Below are 22,796 nucleotides of genomic sequence, written 5' to 3' on the forward strand. Positions count from 1 at the left end.
TCTTAAAGCCTGCCCTTGAATACCTGTATAGTTTTGTAATCGATCTATGAGTATGTCATGATCTATAGTGTCGAACGCAGCACTAAGATCAAGTAAAACTAGCAATGAGATGCAGCCTTGGTCTGACGCAAGAAGCAAGTCATTTGTAATTTTAACAAGTGTTTATTAGTTTTTGTTCTTTTTCAATATTACTATTTACATTTTTATTCAATTTTTTATATACATATTATTCTATTTTTATTTCAGTTTTAGTTTTTTTCAGTTAGTAATTTTAGTGCTTCTACTTAAACTTACTGTCTTTTAATTAGTTGCTAAGGCAACATTTTGAATTTTAAATGTAGTTCAAGTTTTATCAACATTTTTTTTTTAAATTTCAGCTAGATTTCAATTTATTAAAATGTCTTTAGTCGTTGTAGTTTTACTTACGGATAATGCTGCTGTGATGTGAATATGAAAACTGAACGCAGGAGATTCTTATGCTGTTCATTGTTGATATTAACATGCAGCTCTGAATGTGTGTGTGTGTGTGTGTGTGTGTGTGTGTGCAGGAACACAAACCCCAGAGACGCTCCTGTGAGTGTGTGTGTTTGTGTTTGTGTGTGTGTGTGTGTGTGTGTGTGTGTGTGTGTGTGTGTACACCCGTCAGTGCAGTTCCTCATCACATTAATGAATAGAGTTTATATAGCTGCGGTGGTGAATAAGATTCAGATGTAATTCCTCTATACACTGACCTCAGTCTGGAGACAAAGCCTTTTAAAACACCCACGGCCTGATCCACACACATAATCAGCTGTTTACCGCTGCAAAAACACTGTTTACCCTGGTACTGCTGCTCATTTACTCTGTCAGTCACAGTCGTTGGGAAATCAGTGTTTTCTGATGCTCTTCTGAAGGTCAGCGAGTTAAACAGATGGAAGCATACTAGCACTATTTCCACATTATAGATTGTGTATTATTCACTACAGCAAGTCCTCGGGACGTTTAATTGCCTCCGGTAACTAGAAATACATAAATTCTGAGAGGAGATGTTTCTTATATTACATAATGATATTTGCACACGCCACATTAACCTCATCTCATCGTCTCCTCAAACCTTAAATCATCTCATCTAGATGGTAAAAAGGTGAGATGTAATGAATGGTGTGATATTGAACATGAGCTCATGCTGTATGCTGTGCTGTGGATGTACACACATTTAATGAGCAGCTGCTTCTGATGCTTTAATGCTCATAGATTAGTTTCAGGTAAACGCTCTGAATTTCAGACATTCAGCTGATTAACAGGTTTAATTGGTTCCTCTTTAAACAATCGTTCAGTGAGAGTGTGTGTGTGTGTGTGTGTGTGTGTGTGTGTGTGTGTGTGTGTGTGTGTGTGTGTGTGTGTGTGAGATGTCACGCATCTCAGTCTCACGCAGGAATGGTCTTATTTACATGCACATGACTGCAGGATTGTGCCGGTGAAGCTCCAACACGTCTAATTGTCAGGAGTGACGTCTCATGAAATTCAAATGTGTAATGCGTGCGTGAGATTTGCTCCGCTGGCGATTCGCTCCAAGCAACCTGTGAGGAAAAGAGCCATTAAAAACAGAGCGCTTCTGAATCTGAATGGATTTTAATTCTATTTTAATAGTATTTGGACACTTACAAATGTCTGTTAAATACAGGAGATCACAGCAAGTGTCTTTTATTGTAAAGAAGAAGCATAAACATTTAAACATTTGATAAAAAAGGTCAGATCTGATGAAAATGGAGTATCTGTCTGTGAAATGAAGAAATGAAGAATCCGTGTGTATCTGCTGGATCTTTTCACAAACATCACCTCTGGTGTTTTACTGATTTTGGTGCATGTACAATATTGGGGAGTAACTCGTTACATGTAACGGAATTACGGAATTTACAAAATAAATGTAACTGTTTCCTGTCACAATTATGCAAGGATTTGATTTCAAAAACAGTATCATAGCTATTAAATGGTTTCTTGTTATGATTTAAAATCAGTATTTAACCTCAGAATGATCTCAAAGTACAGTAAAAATAGGTGCTCAAGTCTGATTTTGTGGTGGCCGTGCTTTAAAATTAAATTATTATAATCTTAATTGAAGTGATGAAGGATTGTGAAAGTCTGACAGTAATCAGTGCTGAGGTTAACCTGCCTGCTTTACATGTTTCAAAATGATTAACAGTTGAAAACATTTGTTAGAAGTAATCAAATGTAATCAGTTACATTACTTTAAGTAATTGAAATAGTTACACTACTTATTAGATTTTAAATAGGGTAACTTGTAATCTGTAACCAAATCCCAACACCCAGCAAACACAGAATGTTCCCCTAACGTTAGTTTTTGGTTCCCGTTTGGTTATTTTTTTGGGAACCAAAAACTAACGTTAGGGCAACGTTAGAATAACGTTCTGGGAACCAAAAACTAATGTTCTGGGAACGTTAAGAAAACTTTCCTGGCTAGCCAAAAACAAACCATAAAAAATAATGTTCTGGGAACCAAAAATTGTTAGCTGGGCACTGTGCATGTATGACGTCAGTTCAGCTCAAGTTCACACAGGTGTAGAGAATCACATTAACTAGCAGCATGATCCACTAACTAACCACAAACACACACAATACTGACCGTCTTCAGCTTCAACATTATTCATTTAGCAGTTCAAACACAATATGTTTTGCTTCCGTTTGATATTTTTCTTTGATATTTTGCTGTGATATTTTCTCTAACACTCGTGAGCAGTTTTAAGTGTTATAAAACAGAAATAACAACATAAGAATACATTAGCACTGTCAAAAGATTCTAATAAATATCTTTTGTGTCAAACTGTGTGTGACACTGATAGTGGAGCGTTCGTCAATCAATCAAGACTCCAGACATCCAGCTAACAACTTTAGGTCATACAAACGTTGTGGGAACATTGTGATTAGAATGTTATTTAAAGGTTACAAAATCATTTTTAGAACGTTCATCAAGTACAAATAGCATGAGCAGGGTTGCCAGGTCTACATAACAAAACCAGCCCAATCACAGATAAAACTAGTCCAGTCACGTTTTGGGGGAAAATGGGTTCCACCTCAGTCGAACTCACGTTCTCTTTGCTTTAACCCACAGACTAGAAACACAACCCATGGCAGCTGTATAAAAGTATCCCAATTCTGCGGGAAAACCACGGACTTGGCAACACTGATCATGAGGACGTTCAGAGAACAGAGATTCTCTGTTTTTCAAATGGAGTCTGTTGTTCATCCACACTATTGATTAGTTTTTAGTCACTGTAATAATTGCCATTTTAATCATACTAATGATAATGCTGAGTAATATCCTGTGTCATGTCAGTTAATGGGAATATTTCAGAAATTTTCAAGTGTCCAAATCCAGTGTATGTCAGCATGAGAATAAACTGAACCCTGAAACTGTTTGTGGAAAGGGTCCATCTGCAGTCCTCCGTTTCTCCAGGTTTTGTCCTTTTTATGGCTCTTTGAAGTTGAGTAACAGTGCATTAAGGATAGAAAGGATCTTCAAAGGTTTTCTGAGTGCTGGCGGTGCCCTCCTCATCCTCAGTTCGAAGAGCTTTTAACCTTCGGGAGATGTAGAAGAGTCTTCATCTGTGCCAAACGAGTCCAGTTCTGACGGTCACGTCACGAGTCTCTAGATGTGCTTGATAAATAAACCATATGTGACCCTGCAGCACTTATTAGATTTTAAATAGGGTAACTTGTAATCTGTAACCAAATCCCAACACCCAGCAAACACAGAATGTTCCCCTAACGTTAGTTTTTGGTTCCCGTTTGGTTATTTTTTTGGGAACCAAAAACTAACGTTAGGGCAACGTTAGAATAACGTTCTGGGAACCAAAAACTAATGTTCTGGGAACGTTAAGAAAACTTTCCTGGCTAGCCAAAAACAAACCATAAAAAATAATGTTCTGGGAACCAAAAATTGTTAGCTGGGCACTGTGCATGTATGACGTCAGTTCAGCTCAAGTTCACACAGGTGTAGAGAATCACATTAACTAGCAGCATGATCCACTAACTAACCACAAACACACACAATACTGACCGTCTTCAGCTTCAACATTATTCATTTAGCAGTTCAAACACAATATGTTTTGCTTCCGTTTGATATTTTTCTTTGATATTTTGCTGTGATATTTTCTCTAACACTCGTGAGCAGTTTTAAGTGTTATAAAACAGAAATAACAACATAAGAATACATTAGCACTGTCAAAAGATTCTAATAAATATCTTTTGTGTCAAACTGTGTGTGACACTGATAGTGGAGCGTTCGTCAATCAATCAAGACTCCAGACATCCAGCTAACAACTTTAGGTCATACAAACGTTGTGGGAACATTGTGATTAGAATGTTATTTAAAGGTTACAAAATCATTTTTAGAACGTTCATCAAGTACAAATAGCATGAGCAGGGTTGCCAGGTCTACATAACAAAACCAGCCCAATCACAGATAAAACTAGTCCAGTCACGTTTTGGGGGAAAATGGGTTCCACCTCAGTCGAACTCACGTTCTCTTTGCTTTAACCCACAGACTAGAAACACAACCCATGGCAGCTGTATAAAAGTATCCCAATTCTGCGGGAAAACCACGGACTTGGCAACACTGATCATGAGGACGTTCAGAGAACAGAGATTCTCTGTTTTTCAAATGGAGTCTGTTGTTCATCCACACTATTGATTAGTTTTTAGTCACTGTAATAATTGCCATTTTAATCATACTAATGATAATGCTGAGTAATATCCTGTGTCATGTCAGTTAATGGGAATATTTCAGAAATTTTCAAGTGTCCAAATCCAGTGTATGTCAGCATGAGAATAAACTGAACCCTGAAACTGTTTGTGGAAAGGGTCCATCTGCAGTCCTCCGTTTCTCCAGGTTTTGTCCTTTTTATGGCTCTTTGAAGTTGAGTAACAGTGCATTAAGGATAGAAAGGATCTTCAAAGGTTTTCTGAGTGCTGGCGGTGCACTCCTCATCCTCAGTTCGAAGAGCTTTTAACCTTCGGGAGATGTAGAAGAGTCTTCATCTGTGCCAAACGAGTCCAGTTCTGACGGTCACGTCACGAGTCTCTAGATGTGCTTGATAAATAAACCATATGTGACCCTGCAGCACAAAAGCAGTGTTAAGTCGCTGGGGTATATTTGTAGCAATAGCCAACAATATGGTTAATATGGTTAAGTATGGGTCAAAATTATCAATTTTTTTAATGCCAAAAATCATTAGGATATTAAGTAAAGATCATGTTACATGAAGATATTTTGTTAATTTCCTATCGTAAATATATCAAAACTTAATTTTTGATTAGTAATATGCATTGCTAAGAACTTAATTTGAACAACTTTAAAGATGATTTTCTCAATATTTAGATTTTTTTGCACCCTCAGATTCCAGATGTTCAAATAGTTGTATCTCAGCCAAATATTGTCCTATCCTAACAAACCATACGTCAATGGAAAGCGTATTTATTCATATATTCAGTATAAATCTCAATTTCAGAAAATTTACCCTTATGACTGGTTTTGTGCTCCAGGGTCACATATAAATTGGTTGTGCTAACAGCTCTATAAACTGAATATATTGTGGTACTTTTCACGAAAAAGAAGAGTGTTTCCAACATGAAAACGAATCCGGTAGAGCCGTGTCATTTCTCAAGGGTATCGTACAGTAGACGCATGAAACATCAAACAGACTGTCTCCAGAGAGGAACAATGAGAGTGAAGTTAAAAAGATAGAAGCACCCCTCAGATCAGACGTGTGACGCCGTTTTGTCATCTTAGAGAGAGATTCCTTCAGAAGATCTGGAGCGTTTTGTAAAGCCCACATAAGAGCCACGAATATTCAAAACGATACGAGACTCCGAGTGCATTAAACATCTCTAAAATCTGGACCCACGCTAGCCGTGTGGTCTGTGTGTGTGTGTGTGTGTGTGTGTGTGTTAATGTGTCTGGGCTCCCCACTGAACAGCACTCCTCCCTCATCTAATGGATTAGCTTTATGAGTTTGCAACAATTGTAAAACATTGGATTTATTTGCCTCTGTGGAAATATAGCAGCACCTGAGTGTATTTTAAATGGCTGATCTGCTGAGAATTTTGTGGCTTGTGGTGTTTGGATGGGAATGGGAATGTAACCTAATTCCTCAGCTATTGAATAGATTAAGACATCTGTGCTGATGTGCTAACATTATTTAGCATTTCTCAATACAATATTGCAGCGATCTCACAGGACACCTCGCAGCTTCATCCATGAGTGTAAATGAATGCACAGTATTTGTCTCCTTTAGATATCAAGACGGTAGTTTTATCTGAATCTGTATTGCAGATTAATCCAGCAGTCCTGATTTTAAGCATGCATCAACGTGTGCGTTGCTGCTAAAGGGACGATTCACACAGAACACGTTTTTGCTTTGAAAAATGAGAGGAATGGGGGGAAAATGCAAGGTCTCAAGACACGTTTTTAAAACAGTTGAACTTATTTTAACTTTAGCGGCATGTTTTTAGAATGCCGTTTCATGCACAAGATGCTGCAGAAGACGGCAGACGTAGGGTGGCCATGCGTGCCATTTTTACAGGACGCGTCCTGGCCAGGATTTCTGTATTTGAGGAGTTCAGATGCAAAAGCCTCTAAGTTCCGTTTGAAATATCCTATGTGTAAGTTCAGTCATTTCACTTTAATGCCAGTGAATAAGTTATTTTCATTGCCATTAAAGTGAAATAACTCAACTCAAAATAAACATAGGGGCCTGAGAAAAATGCTCATTTTAGAAGAAAATTTCAGATGGCACTTAGAGGCTTTTGCATCTGAACTCTTCATTTGGCTCTGTTTTCATACTTGCTAAAGGTAATGATCGACCAATAACGTGCAGGTATTGTACATAATCGACCAATCGTGGCGTGTGAGAAGGCGGGATCTACGGAGAACGGTCAAAGCAATGCAAATATGTGCACATGTTAGGTGTGTTCGTTCGACTTGAAGCGCCGGTGCGCAGACCGATTGTTGTATGACATCAAAGTACAGCGAGCACGATTCGAAGGTATAACGAGCCATCTGCTCTCTATAGCTCTCGCAGATGTCATACAGTGATCGATCTGCACAGCGCAAACAGCCAAAACCTGGATATTTTAGGCAATATAGAAATCCTGGCAAGGATGTGCCGTAAAAATGGCCCGTGAATGCAAAGGTCAAATGTATCCATCTAGTGCGTGTTTGCATTGATAAAACGACGGGAAAGCAGTGCAACGAAATGGGAAAACACATTCTGTGTGAACGGCCCTAGTTTTGCATTCTAGAGGAACTTTGGGAATTGTGTCGTTTAATAACACATTGCAAAACTCTGTTTGCAGGGGTGATCCGTGAGACGTTCCACCGAGACCGCGATCAGATGGTTCCCGTCACGCTCCTGGCCATCGCCGTCATCCTCGCCTTCGTCATGGGCGCCATCTTCTCCGGCATCGTGGTCTACTGCGTGTGTGACCACTACCGCCGGCGGGACTTCGAGCTGCCCGGCCGCAAAGACAAGGACTCGGTCCAGTCCAGACGAGGCTCCATGAACAGCGTCACCAAGCTGACGGGGCTCTTCGAGACGCAAGCCAAGGACGGACGGACAGAAGCTATTCTGACCCCGCTCATGCACAACGGCCGCTTGGCCAACGGAAAGATGCTCATCAAAGCTGACCAGCACTTGGATCTGACCGCTCTGCCCACGCCCGAATCCACGCCCATGCAGCCGCGGCGCAAACCCAGCCGAGGCAGCCGCGAGTGGGAGCGCAACCAGAACCTGATCAACGCCTGCACAAAAGACTTGCCCTCCATGGGCTCTGTGGTCATCCCGACGGATTTGCCTCTGCGGGCGTCTCCGGGCCACATCCCAAGTGTGGTAGTGCTGCCTTTGCCCCAACACCAGCATGAGTATGTAGAGCAACCGCACCACGGAGAGCTCGCCATTGACCAGGCCGCCACGCTGGAGTACAAGTCCCTCAAGAGCCCAAGCTTGGCGGATGGCGAGAGAGCGCCTCCAAGAGTCCCCCAGCGAGAGGCGTCTCTGGGAACCATGGTTCCTCAAATGGGCAAGAGGCTGGACGTGCATTCGTCCGTATACAGCCGCGGCTATCCCATGAGCTCGGGCCTCAAGAAACAGCACAACACCAACTCGTCCAACTCATCCCACATGTCCAGGAACCACAGTTTCCGGGTGGAGATGCCTCCTCCGCCCGCTCCGCAGCGGGTGGACTCCATGCACGTCACCTCTCCGCCGCCGATCCTCGGTCTGTCACGCCATCCCAGCCTGAGATCATACGGCTCTCTCCCCAGGCATCTCAAGCCTGACGTTCCTCCTAAACCGAATCTGGTGTCCCTTTCCACAAAAGCCAAGTCCGGAGACTCCTGCACATAATCGAGTGCAGCAGGATGAAAGACGGGGAACGTGAAAGTGCGTCTGCTTTGTACAGCTGTGTACAGGAAATGCAACTCACTTTTCTTTATTTTGTTTTGTATATTTTGTAATACATGTCGAGCTCAGGCTGATGCGTGTCTCTGTTCCCGAAAAAAGGAGGAACTCCGGCTGGGAAGGTGGCCGCATTGTTGCCAAAAGCACACCGGAGACGGGTGCGGAAGCTACGAGAGACGCCACGGATATCTTGGACGCACAGATGGGAATAGAAGCTGGAGTTTACAATGGAAAACTGTGAAAAGCCACCGCCTGGTCAAAGCAATCGAGTTCTGCCTTCGCGCAAGAGTTCAACACGTCTACTGAAAACGTCGATTGAATAACAACTGACTGTTAATACTAATCGCGAGTTGTATTTATTTTTTAATAAAGTGCTTTTGCAGAGAGAGCGTCTCGTTTAGGCTCGACTGAGATGGGAATGATCGTTTTAGTTTGAATTAATCTATTTAAAGTCATTAAACTGGAGCCAGTACTTCTGTCCACTAACTCTTGCTAAGCAAAGTCAGAGACGACTCTGGAAGCCTCCGTACGGAAGGAATATTTCTCGAGCCGTGCCAGAGGGGCTTGTGGGTAGAGCTTACAACCCACAGGTTGACAGGAGCTCCTCAATCTCACCTCTTCATAGAAAGTCCATCCGAGTGCCATTCTCGCCGCACTTGAGACGCTTTCAGACGTACGGTTTCCTCTCGTTCATGTCCAAACAAGCCTGTTTTTCTCCTTCCACCTGTAAATGTGTGCCTTACACCCCTGAGTAGTGAAGCGTTTGTTAGCTGTTAACTGTCGTAGTTCTTATGATGACGTTTGTTTGCCTCGTTTGATTATAAAAAAGAAACAAAAAAACACGTAATTGAAGAATGTAGGTGTTGTCGACTCTGCTCCCGTTGCTAACCACAAATGACTTTGTGCTTGATTTCTGATTGTGCCAATGAACCGTCGGAGTCGTGCTGGAAGAATGTTTGATTTTGTTTTCCTTTGTCCTTTTTTACTTTTCACAAAGTCAAGATGATGTTTTACACTGTTTGTAGATGACTTGTTGTGTATCTGTGGATCGGGCTGCTTCGAGGCAATAAGAGAAAAACACACGAACGAACCAGATATGACGTTTCTCCCAAACACACACACACAAGCTTTCTAATGTACACGATCAAACAGTTTTTAGGCAGTGAATACAGGCTGGCTCCTGTGTAGATATGCACTCCAATAATATTAGGAAACAGATTCATGTTTTCAATGTTTGTGACAGATTCCGATTAATATAATTTTCTAGCTCTATGGTTGTGATGTAAAATGAGGGATTGTTATTTAACTATTTTGACACGTTTTATTGAACTTGACGTCCAGGATTCTAGTTTTGGCATTGAAGATGTTGAATTCACCCAACTCTCGGAGCGAACGGAGCTCGAGGTTCTTGTGCTGGTGCCTTTCTAGACGCCTCTAGACTTTGGAAGTGGAGTTTGTACTCTTGTATGATATGGTTTTGTCACCGGCCCTCTCCCACATCTGATTCACAGCTAAATGTATGTTGTAAAGAAATCCTCTTTAATAGATAGAAAAAAGTAATAAAAACATTTCAGATTCTTGTCACAGAGCTTGTGTTTTTTGTGAAACGTGAGATGGTAAGCGTCATCACATGAGGGTTTGGCACCTCCGCAGCAAAGACTCGATTGTTTGGCATCTCTAACCGTGAATAAACACGCCGATAAGAATCGCTCTGGAGCCCCGAGTGGCCCTTCCAGACGCCCGTCTTCAGACGTGATGACAGAAGGTCTCTGTGCCTTTGTCTCAACATGCTGTTTGCTCAAGGCTCTTGTCTTCACTGCTCTTGGTTACTAACTACCCGCTTTGTGTTCTGTGAACAGAGACCGAATCAGCTGAGATCCACACATTGGCTTTGACCTCCAGAACCTCAAACTCGATTCTTTACGCTTGCGATGCAGATCTGAGCGAACGCCGCTGATTCACAGTCAGAAATCCTGAACCTCCAGCATCTGATATCTGCTAATGTTGTAATCTGCTGCTGTCAGACTCATTTCACTCGTGTAGTTGAATAAAGCAGCCGTTTAATTGACGTCAGCTGCGAGCGGATAACTAAAGCTGGAGTCAAACCTCACAGAAGATCCTGAATAAATCACATTTCTTTTGAACCCTACAAGCGCTGTATGATGAGAGGATGAGTCTCGTAATAAATCACGTTCATAACCCGTGACATTTCACTCTCGGGATGTTTCACTGCAATCCTTCTTCATATTTTCATTGCAATAAAAGTCAGATTTTAGATACATGTTCCACAGGCAAAACATTGTGTTTTTATGCACTGGTCAGTTTTGAGATTTGCGGCTGTTTATGGCTTTTCATAAAGTGTTTGTTTCAGACTAGTGGAGAGAAAACATCCAAAAGTGTTTATTTTATTGCACTTTATCTATTTGCGTCTGTAGATTTCAATATCCAGTCCGTATCTTTTAAAGAGTTTTTTCTCTTACAAACACCAAACTTCACTGTTTTATTCCTCTCTATATTCTGAAGGTTTGTTCATATTTCATTCACACTGATTTATGCAACATTTCACTCATAAAAACATGGTGAAAATGTATGTTTTCTGTCTTTTGACAGTATTTTCTAATTTATGGAGTGATTTCAAACCAACCACACCCACTGCAAAAACTCCCATCTTCTCCTTCTGTCCCCTCACTGTTGTAGGATGTAGCCATCCTACAACATGTCCTCTAGATCCAATCCCATCGCACCTCCTCCAAGCAATCTCTCCTACACTTTTACCAGCACTCACACATATCATCAACACATCTCTCCTCACAGGCACCTTCCCCACTGCATTCAAGCAGGCTCGGGTAACCCCACTGCTCAAAAAACCTACATTAACCACTTCACTTACAGATAGCTACAGACCTGTCTCTCTCCTTCCATTCATAGCGAAAACCCTCGAAAGAGTTGTTTTCAACCAGATATCATTGTTTCTTTCACAGAACAACAAACTGGATGCTAACCAGTCAGGTTTCAGGAGTGGCCGTATCTCCAAATTGTAAGTCGCTTTGGATAAAAGCGTCTGCAAATGACTAAATGTAAATGTAAATTAAAAAGTGAAATCCAAAATCTCCTTTGGAAAAACCTTTAACTGTCAACAAAATCAAAATGTTTTGAACCTGGCTTTATCCAATCTTCAGATATTTATGTGCTGGTAATGTATGCAAATTATTGCAAAATCTACATCTGCATTGACCCTGGACCACAAAAAAACAGTCATAAGATTCTATTTTTCTAAACTGAAAAGTTTACTGAACGCCGAGTAAATAATCTTTCCATTGATGTATGGTTTGTTATGATAGCACAATATTTGGCTGAGATACAACTATTTGAAAATCTGGAATCTGAGGGTGCAAAAAAATCTAAATATTGAGAAAATCATCTTTAAAGTTGTTCAAATGAAGTTCTTAGCAATGCATATTACTAATCAAAAATTAAGTTTTGATATATTTACGGTAGGAAATTTACAAAATATCTTCATGGAACATGATCTTTACTTAATATCCTAATGATTTTTGGCATAAAAGAGAAATGTATAATTTTGACCCATACAATGTATTGTTGGCTATTGCTACAAATATACCCCAGCGACTTAACACTGCTTTTGTGCTGCAGGCTCACAGATATGCATTTGGCAGATGCTTTTATCCAAAGCGCCTCACATTGCATTCAAGTTCATCAGTAAATGCATTCCCTGGGAATCTAACCAATGACCTTGCCATTGCTTGCACCACAATCTAATATTTGAGCTACAGCAATATTTGATACAATTTCAAAAATAATTATTGCAATTAAGGTAATCAATCAACTGTGTAAGTGTGCGGAGATCTGTTATGTGTCTCGTCTAAGAGTGAAAGTGTTGATGGTGTCAGTAGTTCATCACACACTTTCATGAGACTCTGACTGTAACTCAACCGTACAGTAATGATGAAGATCAGCACCAGACTCAGTTTAACGGCCTGTAAATGAACGAGTGAAAGTATTCAGACATGTTTACATCTGAAATGAGCAGTTTTCCAGACCATGTGATGTTCAGACCTCCGGCGTGGAGTAAATCCCTGGACCGCGGCGATGGAGGGATGTAAGCGGGGATAAAGCGGCTTGCACCGGGATCAAAACGAGATGCTCTACTTTGCCTCGGCTTGTTGAACTCTCGGGCATAAAGAGTGTGAAGCTGCTTGAGAAGTGTGAGTTTGCTCAAATCCCTCCAACCACAACAAAGCGAGACCCTGTGAGCCTGTGCGAACGCGTTTCTGAGCTCAGTCGTGTGTCAGAAGGCAGATCATCTGTGACAGGCAGCAGAGTTTGTTGGGAGTTTTCTGCTGAAGGTTGTGACCTCATCTCCTGAAGAAAGCTCGCTTTGAGTCCGCCGTGTTTTATCCCAGAATGCTTCATCTCTGCTACGTTTTATCAGTCTGTCCCAGCTAACAGGCAACATTTTAAAAGTTATATAACTGTTAAATAACATTCTTAAAGTAATGTTTATGCAACGCACTTATAACTGAAATTTACCATTCTCAAAGATGAGAGACAATATTCTTAGATCAACATTTTCTGAACATGCTTTTGATGTTGTTTGTACTTTAAATAGCCTTCTAATCACAACAAGAAAACTGAACATTTAAATGTTCTTAGAATATTCATAAATAAATGTTCAAATAATGTTATATTTGGAGTGAAAATAAAGTTAGTAGAATGTTGCAAGAAACATTTTTGTAACCTTTACATAACGTTATAATCACAACAAGAAAAGTTAACATTTTCTTAGAATATTAAAATGTTAATATTAGAATATTAATGTTCTTAGAATATTAAAAATAAATTTTCAAATAATGTTATATTTTGTGTGAAAATAAAGTTATGAGAATAATTAAGAAACACTTTTGTAACCTTTAAATAACTTTATAATCACAACAAGTAAACTGGGCATTTTAAAGTTCTCAGAATATTAAAATAAATGCTCTAATTACGTTATATTTTGGGTGAAAATATATACAAAAGTAAAAATTTTTGTAACCTTTAAATAACATTTTATCACAACAAAAAATCTGGACATTTTAAAATAATGTTCTCACAATGTTCTTATAACCTAAATTTGTTAAACCCCTTTATTTTTATTTTATTTTATTTTTTTTAAGTTGCCCTGAGATTTCAAGCTAATATTGGCGTTGAATCCTGTTAACAGCAGCAATTCAGAATGAGTGATTCCGTCATTGAACATGAGAGGATTGTTTACTGAGCTTAATTAACACATTTACAGGATCAGTTATATTACTGTTCCTATTCAAAAGCATTAATGCTCTCATCGGAAATGCATGAATATAGCCGTGTATATATGAGACCCTGGAGCACGAAACCAGTCATAAGTGTAAATTTTGTGAAATTGAGATTTATGCATCATCTGAAAGCTGAATAAATAAGCTTTCCATTGATGTATGGTTTGTTAGGATCGGACAATATTTGAAAATCTGGAATCTGAGGGTGCAAAAAAAATCTAAATATTGAGAAAATCATCTTTAAAGTTGTCCAAATGAAGTTCTTAGCAATGCATATTACTAATCAAAAATTAAGTTTTGATATATTTACGGTAGGAAATTTACTAAATAGCTTCATGGAACATGATCTTTACTTAATATCCTAATGATTTTTGGCATAAAAGATAAATGTATAATTTTGACCCATACAATGTATTGTTGGCTATTGCTACAAATATACCCCAGCGACTTAACACTGCTTTTGTGCTCCAGGGTCACATTTGTATATATGTTCATATAGTGCTCAACATTTGATTTCAGTAAAAGTCTCACCTCATTGACACAAAGATCAGAGGTCAGACGCTCATTCATGACACTGAGGATCTGGAGAGGTCAGTGGGAGGAAGTGACATCACAGCTGATGTGTGAACTGTGTGTGTGTGTGTGTGTGTGTGTTCTCATGTATGTAGGTTAGTGAAGCTAAAAAAAGAGCAGCAGCAGCTTCATCCATAATGAATGAGCTCCTCCCCCTCCATCCCAGGTGTCCTACAGCTGTGACACGATTTGCATACAGCCCCACCCACTTTCATAATCATGCTGACAATGCAGGGAGATAAACACACACACACACACACACACACAGATGTTTCCTCACCTTGAGAAGATCCTCATCCAGTTAAGGCAGTGTCAGTGAATAACGATCATGAGTGTGATCAGATGGCGTTGTGTGTGAGCGGCTGAAGGGTCATTGTGAAGCTCCTCAGTGATCTCAGTGTTCGGATGAAGGCGTCTCCAGTGTCTTGGAGCGAACGGCTCGTCCTCCATTCTTCACAAACACTGGCTCTTTCTGTTTGGCTCTCTACTCAATTCTTTCTCTTTTCTCGTTTGGTTTACGCTGCTCTTGCCCTCGAGTCGCATCTGCAGAGAGCATCAAGAGGCGCATTCACATGAACCCGGCGTGTGCTCGCCCGCTATTGTTTTAGCAGGTTTATGACCTCAAAGTGCTTGCAGACGGGATTACATCATCGGATAACAGACTGACATGAAGATCTCCACAGACCTGATCTGTCAGCACTGGACGTGCATCATCAAGGCATTAATCCGAGGTGCAAGATGACGTCATGGGGGCACAAACATTTACATTTCTAAGATTTCCAAGATCACGCAAATATGGCGTAAAATGCATTTCCATGTAAAATGTTATGTATGTTAAATTAATAATTAATTTAACCATTTACATCATTACCTGCTTCAAAATTAATTCTGTTAATGAAATCATTGTTGAAGCATTTGCACTGCACGAATAAAAACACTGTAACAAAATTACACAAACAGTGAATAACTGTACAAGGCAAATTAAGGTAGGCCTATGTGTATACAAAGCATAAATATTTATTTAGATTTCAGAAGGAGCACTTTGTCCTTTGTAATACATATGTTGAGGATTTCGTCCATCCAATGTTTTTTCAAGTTCATCTGATGTTCGCTACTGTAATGTTGAACATAACTTTTTAATTAGCAGGTTTACATGCTTAGGATTATACGAATGTACAGGGATACTTCAGATATAAAATCACTGATTTGTTAGGTTTCATTCAATAGAATGTATGGGAATACTGGGGAATAGCAATATGGCGGCAGGGCGGCTTCACTTTCATGACGTCATGAGCAATCAGTGGACCCCCCCTTAGACAGAGGGTCAGAATGAGGGTTGAAAATAATTTTTCCACATATTTATTTGTTTTTGTGCAAAAACCTTTATTATCATTATAAGTAAACCTCAAGGAACCTATTAAAATAATTAAAAAATCCATGTCATGACCCCTTTAAAACAAGCGTCCGCGCCGTTGTTCTGATGATTTGTCCCTTTCAAGGAAAGTCTGTTCACTCGGCGCCATATTTGCAACGCAGCTCAAACAAGACCAAAGGTGCATCCGAAATCGCATACTACTTAGTAGGTACTACATTTGAATTTGAACGTACTACTCGACCGTTAAAAAAGTAGGTTCTATATAGTATGAATGCGAGTAGTATGAATGGAATTCGAACGTACTACTACTGAGCTGTATAATGTCTGTAGCATAATCCTAGCGCTGCTGTCTGCACTTTAATGCAAATCAAATAACAAAAGACAAAAGATCGCACACTATTCTTGACTAAATAACTTTTGTAACTTTCATAAGTGCAACGGACCTCATCTGAATGATGACCAAAACTTTACTGATGTTTTATTAAGTTTATTGCGTCCTTTTTCACTCCAAAAATAGCATAATCCTAGCGCTGCTGTCTGCACTTTAATGCAAATCAAATAACAAAAGACAAAAGATCGCACACTATTCTTGACTAAATAACTTTTGTAACTTTCATAAGTGCAACGGACCTCATCTGAATGATGACCAAAACTTTACTGATGTTTTATTTGCGTCCTTTTTCACTCCAAAAAATCACCATAAGAGCTAAACAAAACACAGCACGAGACGTGCACATTAAACTCTCTCTCTCAGTTGCATTATCATCAACCTACAGCGAATTACACAAAACACTTTGAGCGATTGGCTCTTTCATTTAGAAGGCGGGACTATTCCACTATATTGCGCGTTGCAGTTTCTCCCATTCATAAGTATAGGATAGGGCTGTGCAAAAAATCAAATGCGATTTTGCGTAGCTTGTCAGTGAACTACGGCTCTGTGTAGTAAATGCCACTCCATCTGAAAGCATGTGCTGGAGATTAACTACTAATCACAGAAGCGGCTTTACTGACGAGCTGTGCATGACAATCGCATTCGATTTTTTGCACAGCCCTAGTAATAGGAGTGAACCGTCTTTGTATTTCTATAGTCAGATTTTGTCAGATTTTGCTAGCTCCCATTAAAACAGTTGGTAGCATAATTCGACAGCGAAAAATGCTACCTATCAGATTTTGCTTCCAGTATGATATTAATGTGGTGTGAGGTTTTATTTACGTGCACACCTACCCCAACCCTAAACCTAACCTTACAGCATTAAAAATACAGTGTTGGTAGCAGAATTTTTGTTAGAACACCTGGCTGCGATGAAAGGATCGCAAGTTCTCCAGCAGAAGATCCTCCTTCATATCTCAGCACAGCCAAGAACTCTAAAATTAGGGCAGAATTCATGAATTCTTTGAAGCTGAGCGAAGCATTTCACAAACACACACACACACACACACACCCTACAGCAGCCATAATTACACACCCGCTAATCCTGTTTCCCAAATCCAGGTGCCAATGGATCCATGCGGAAAATCCCACGGCTGCACATTTTCTCCATCTGTCTCTCGGATCCAGTTTCACACAAAGATCTGCGTTTGTCTTCAGCTCGGAGTCAAACTCAGAAACCTTTCGGCGTTCAGAAACTCACAAACATCTCCATTCTATCTTCATTTGCTAAAAATCTCTCTCGCAGTGACCTCAAGCTCCAGAACCAGCCTAAAACCCTTGAGTTCCCCGCTGAAACTGACAGCATATGGTCTGGATCGACATGAGGGTGAATAAATAATGACTCAGTCCTGATTCTTGGGTGATTTATTGCTTTAATCCATTTAGTGCTCATCTGTTCAGGATTTGAGGAACCGTGTTTCCTCCAGAGGTTCATTGCGATTCATCCAAACATGATGTGTTTATTAGGAGACACTTCACTGATGGACTGACCATCATTACAGTGAACATCATTAAAAAATTACAGTGAACTTAACGGTGAAAGACTGTAAAAATGCTACAGTAAAAACCTGTTAAATGGTTAACGGTAAATTCCCCTACTATATACGGTGAAAAACTGTATTGGACATTACATGTATTGGACATTAATTTTACGGTAGTATACCGTTTTTGGAAGTGAAAAAGACTGTATGATTTACAGTGAATAACCGTAAATTGACATTCCCAGAATTCAATGTTTCTTCTTAGTTTTTTCTTATCAGTTTTGTATATTAGGCTTGTGTGTTACACTTAATGTTGTTAAATGAATGTTTATTGCATTATTTCAGTTTCATGTGTGTTACCATGATGGTGTTTAGTGTTTGTGTGAATGACTCTCTGCACCTTCTATATATGTTATTATCTAAAAGCTGCTTGTGATGGGCTTTGGTTCATCATGTGACTTTCTCATTTTACGGTAGTATACCGTTTTTGGAAGTGAAAAAGACTGTATGATTTACAGTGAATAACCGTAAATTGACATTCCCAGAATTCAATGTTTCTTCTTAGTTTTTTCTTATCAGTTTTGTATATTAGGCTTGTGTGTTACACTTAATGTTGTTAAATGAATGTTTATTGCATTATTTCAGTTTCATGTGTGTTACCATGATGGTGTTTAGTGTTTGTGTGAATGACTCTCTGCACCTTCTATATATGTTATTATCTAAAAGCTGCTTGTGATGGGCTTTGGTTCATCGTGTGACTTTCTCATCACCACCTGCATTTGGTGGTTATCAGTGTATTGCAAAGGTACAAAATAGATTTCAGTACTTCAATAGGTTGGTATATTAACATTATATCAGTTAATGAAATTACGGTATTTAACTGTAAATTTAAGTTAAAACCGTAAAACCTAAAACTTTGCAACCGTATTTTTTACCGTAAAATTCCGACAACCACAGCTGCCAGTTTTTTTTACCGTAAATTTTACGGAATTTTTTTTTACAATGCAGATAAGTTTTTAATTAGTCCTTTTTATCTTGTTTTCCAGTTAAAATATCAAAAAAGCTGAGATAAATGCTTCAGGAGCAGCGCTGCTTGAGATATCAAGGCTTGTTTTCAGAGAATGTGTGATTTCATTCACTGGAAAAGAGCGATTATTGAGAAAAGTTAAACAATTATCAAAATATGTATAAATATATTTTTATAAAAAGCAATTAAAAATATATATTTTGCTCTCCATATATTTCAGTCCAAGAAAATATATTCGCATATGTCTCATTTGTAGAACAGCAAGGAATATACTCTGCAATGTTTCAAAGAATAGTTCAATATTACAATATATCTAAAAATTAAACAATTTGAAATTATTATTAACCTAAATTTGACCTCTAGTAGGCTTTTCCTTCCATATTTGTATTTCGTCTAAATGTAGGCCATGCACTGTAAGATTGAAAATGTATTTTACAGCAAGTGAAGAAGTTTCTTGAATGCTGTCAGGAATTCAGATGCACGGATAGAACAGAAGATCATTTCATCAGCAAGGAACGAGGAATGAGAAGGTGATTTTGTGCCCTTTATAAATATCTAAATCTGAAATGTGTTTCGATGTGTGTCAGACCGACTTTTTCTCAATGTGTACTGTGAAAAGCGCTATACAAATAAATTGGACTGGATTGCAACTTTAACTACATGCCAGATTTTAGAAAGACTTCAAATGTCGATTTATTGATCAACATCCATACAGCCTACAATCTTGAACATTCAGATTCTTCATTTGCATTAATGGCTCCACAATGAACTTCTTTAGATTATTAAAATATAATTTACACTGCAAAAAAAATCATTCTCTTGCTTAGTGTTTGTGTCTTGTGTTCTAGTATAAATATCTAAACATTCTTGAATCAAGATGAATTTACTGTGCAAGTAAAATGACTTAAGATATTATGCCTTGTTTTCTGTAAAAAAGTATACAATTTTTTTTTTGTTTTTGCTTAAAACAAGCAAAAATATCTGCCAATGAGGCAAGAAAAATAATCTTGTTTAGCCTTTGAATTAAGATTATTTTTATGAGGCAAGATCTTGTTTAGCCTTTGAATTAAGATTATTTTTCTTAGCACATTAGCAGACAGTTTTGCTTTTTGCTTGTAAAAACTAACAAAATTGTAATATTTTTTACAGAAAACAAGACTTAATATCTTAAGTCATTTTACTTGTACAATAAATGCATCTTGAGTCAAGAATGTTTAGATATTTATACTAGAACACAAGACACAAACACTAAGAGAATCATTTTTTGCAGTGTACACTGTAACCATCCCGCTGAGCACTCCCAGAAGGGCAAATTACAATTACATTTATAAGGGAGGACTCCACTGACTATTTTTGGTTTAACCAGACCCAGTAACACACAAACCAAGAAGCTGACCACAAAAATATCCTCAAAAAGTGTTTATATAAGAAATGCCACAAAAAAAACTCATAAAGACACAAACAACAAGTAAGCAAAAAGTCTGTTGCATGAATGTTCTCCTTTGCTTTCAGAATCAGTAAAGAATTACTAAAGAAAAGAGCTTATCTGTTCATTGTCCATTAAGTAGTGCTTTATCCTAGAAAGTCTCTGTCCCTTAGTGAAGATGATGACGATGAGTTGTTAAATTAGTGAGGAGCAAACATCCCAGAAGTTTCCTTCCTAGAATGAGCTCCAATTAGCTTTGTTTGAAGATCCCCAGGCGCTACATTAGGGTGCGTTGCAATGACTTTATCCTTATAACACTCCATCATCATCAATCAGTGGAACCAGTCAAACCACCGTTGCTATTGGCATGGGTCACCCCAAAATCCCAAATGATAAGCGGAGTAGTATAAGCATTGTAGAATGTCTCATAAATAGGTATTTAGGATGATCAGTGTTGTAGAGGAAGGTAAGAAAAAAAGTCCTTCTATATGAAAACATACAAACTAACATTAGCACCAAACACAGTCACATTTAAATAACCCAAATAGGACAAACAATAAACCACCAATTACAAGATAAATGCAATGTTAACCACACAAAATGAACAACAAACCACTTACTTGGTTGAGCTTAAAACAATGGTTTCCCAACCCGGACTCTACACATGAGGTTAGCACAAGAGGAAGCCATGCTTCTCTCCAACCAAACATACGTTTACTCTGCTTTCCCTGACTTTTATCCCAGAGGTTCAGTACTCTAGAGAACCCCCTGGAGCATGGAAAATGTACTACAGTTAGAAAAACCACAGTAACTGCACTGTGGGCGGTTACATACCCTCTCGCTCAATGGGAAATTTGCCCACCATGGCAAATTTTAAGGTTCTGAACGTGATATGTATCCGTGGTGGTGGAATCAGACACTAGTGAGACTCGGTAGTTTACAGGGCCCAATTTTTTAACAACTTTAGCGGGGCCTTTCCATTTTGGGGAAAGTTTTGCCATAAAACCCTCATCTGCCTTGGATAAAGGATGTGTTCGCACCCAAACTACATCTCCGACCTGGAACAATGTCTGCTGGTGTCGCTGGTCGTAATATTTTTTTTGTTTGGCTTGGGCTCGTGCAACATTCTCCTTTACTAAATTGATGAGGTCTTTCTGATGTTCCAAGGAGGAGTGGACAGAGCTGCTAAGGTCAGGCGGTAGTTGCAAAGCCCTTTCCAATGGTCCTTTCAGTTTCCGTCCTAAAGCGACCTCCGCTGGAGTGAACCCAGTGCTTTCATGCCAAACTGAATTTATGGCGAACCTAAATTCAGCCAACCACTTGTCCCATTGGCGATGCTCTTCCACATAGGAAGCAATCATGGTCTTCAAATTTCTGTTTACTCGCTCCGTGAGGTTAGTCTGAGGATGGTAGGCAGTGGTTAACTTTTGAACAATTCCCCACTGTTTGCATATTAGACTAATAAGCTGAGAGGTAAATTGTGCTCCTCTGTCTGACACAAGATATGCAGGAGTTCCCCATCTAGTGAAGATTTCTTCTATTAGTATTTTGGCAATGTGAGGTGACTTGGCTGCCCTCAAAGGGAACAACTCTACCCACTTTGAGCAATAATCCACCACCACAAACAAATACTCATTTTGTTTGCCACTCTTGGGGAAGGGACCCATGAGATCAACCCCAAGCATGTATCCTGGTTCTACAATTGGAGTGCTTTGTAATAGCCCAGATGGCTTTCCCGGAGAAGGCTTGAATCTTTGGCAGGTGTGGCAGTTCTTACAATGCTTCCATGTATCGGCTCGAATGCTGGGCCAATATACGGTCTCCAACAGTCTAAGAAGCGTTTTTAACTTACCCAGGTGCCCGCTAAGAGGATTATCGTGGGCGTATTGCAAGAAAGCTTGCCGATGGATTTCTGGAATGGCCAGCTGGAGTTTCTGCCCTTTTTTCCCCATCAGGAACACTTCGAAACAGCAATCCATTCTCTATTACATATTGGACCCTAGTAACATCTAATGATGGCTGCTTTCCTGCCTTGGCCATCAGATCTTGAATTTCATCGTCACTGTTTTGTGACGCTGCTATTTGGGTGAGGTCTACTGGCAGATTATATGATTGAGCAGTAGTTTTAGCAGCCATCGTGATGAAAAGTGAGTCAGATGGGTTATTGGGAACTTGGTTTCGGGACAATGCATCTGGGACAACGTTACATTGACCTTTTCTGTATCGCACTGTAAAATGGAAGCCTTGTAAACGAATTGTCCAACGGATAAGGAAAATGAAGGTCTTCATCCGGAGCATTATCCTCGCCTCTCTCGCTTTCTTCATCAGAGTTAATGTACAGATCGCTAAAGGTGGTGATCAGGTCTTTCATTGGCTGTCTTCGGGAGGAAAAAGACTCAGTGGTAAAGTCTGTAATGGGTGCCACCACATCCCTATCCATGGCAGAATGAATGGTTACAAAGCTAAGTGACTTAAATGTTGGAATTAGACTATAAAATGGTTTGGTGTTCTGGAGGTCTGATAACATAGTCAATCGGTCCCTGTTCAGGCACCAATCTGTAACCGTCCCGCTGAGCACTCCCAGAAGGGCAAATTACAATTACATTTATAAGGGAGGACTCCACTGACTATTTTTGGGTTAACCAGACCCAGTAACACACAAACCAAGAAGCTGACCACAAAAATATCCTCAAAAAGTGTTTATATAAGAAAT

The 22,796-nt window shown here is 39.4% G+C and overlaps 1 protein-coding gene across 8 annotated transcripts in view; it reads left to right on the forward strand.

Annotated features, from left to right (window-relative positions):
* The window catches only part of LOC107663594 (semaphorin-6A-like), an 84,987-nt gene extending 75,467 nt beyond the window's left edge, over positions 1-9,520 (forward strand). For 7 of the 8 annotated variants that reach the window (XM_016453825.1, XM_016453827.1, XM_016453829.1 and 4 more), the window contains one exon: positions 7,354-9,520. In XM_016453825.1, the coding sequence (XP_016309311.1) occupies positions 7,354-8,402 (1,049 nt within the window). In that variant the 3' untranslated portion in view covers positions 8,403-9,520. The remainder of the gene's footprint in view (positions 1-7,353) is intronic. The other variant, XM_016453826.1, reaches the window with a different exon arrangement.
* The last annotated feature ends 13,276 nt before the right edge of the window (positions 9,521-22,796 follow it).

This window comes from Sinocyclocheilus anshuiensis, unplaced genomic scaffold (genome assembly GCF_001515605.1).
Source record: "Sinocyclocheilus anshuiensis isolate Anshui unplaced genomic scaffold, SAMN03320099.WGS_v1.1 scaffold2586, whole genome shotgun sequence".
Classification (NCBI taxonomy): Eukaryota; Metazoa; Chordata; class Actinopteri; order Cypriniformes; family Cyprinidae; genus Sinocyclocheilus; species Sinocyclocheilus anshuiensis.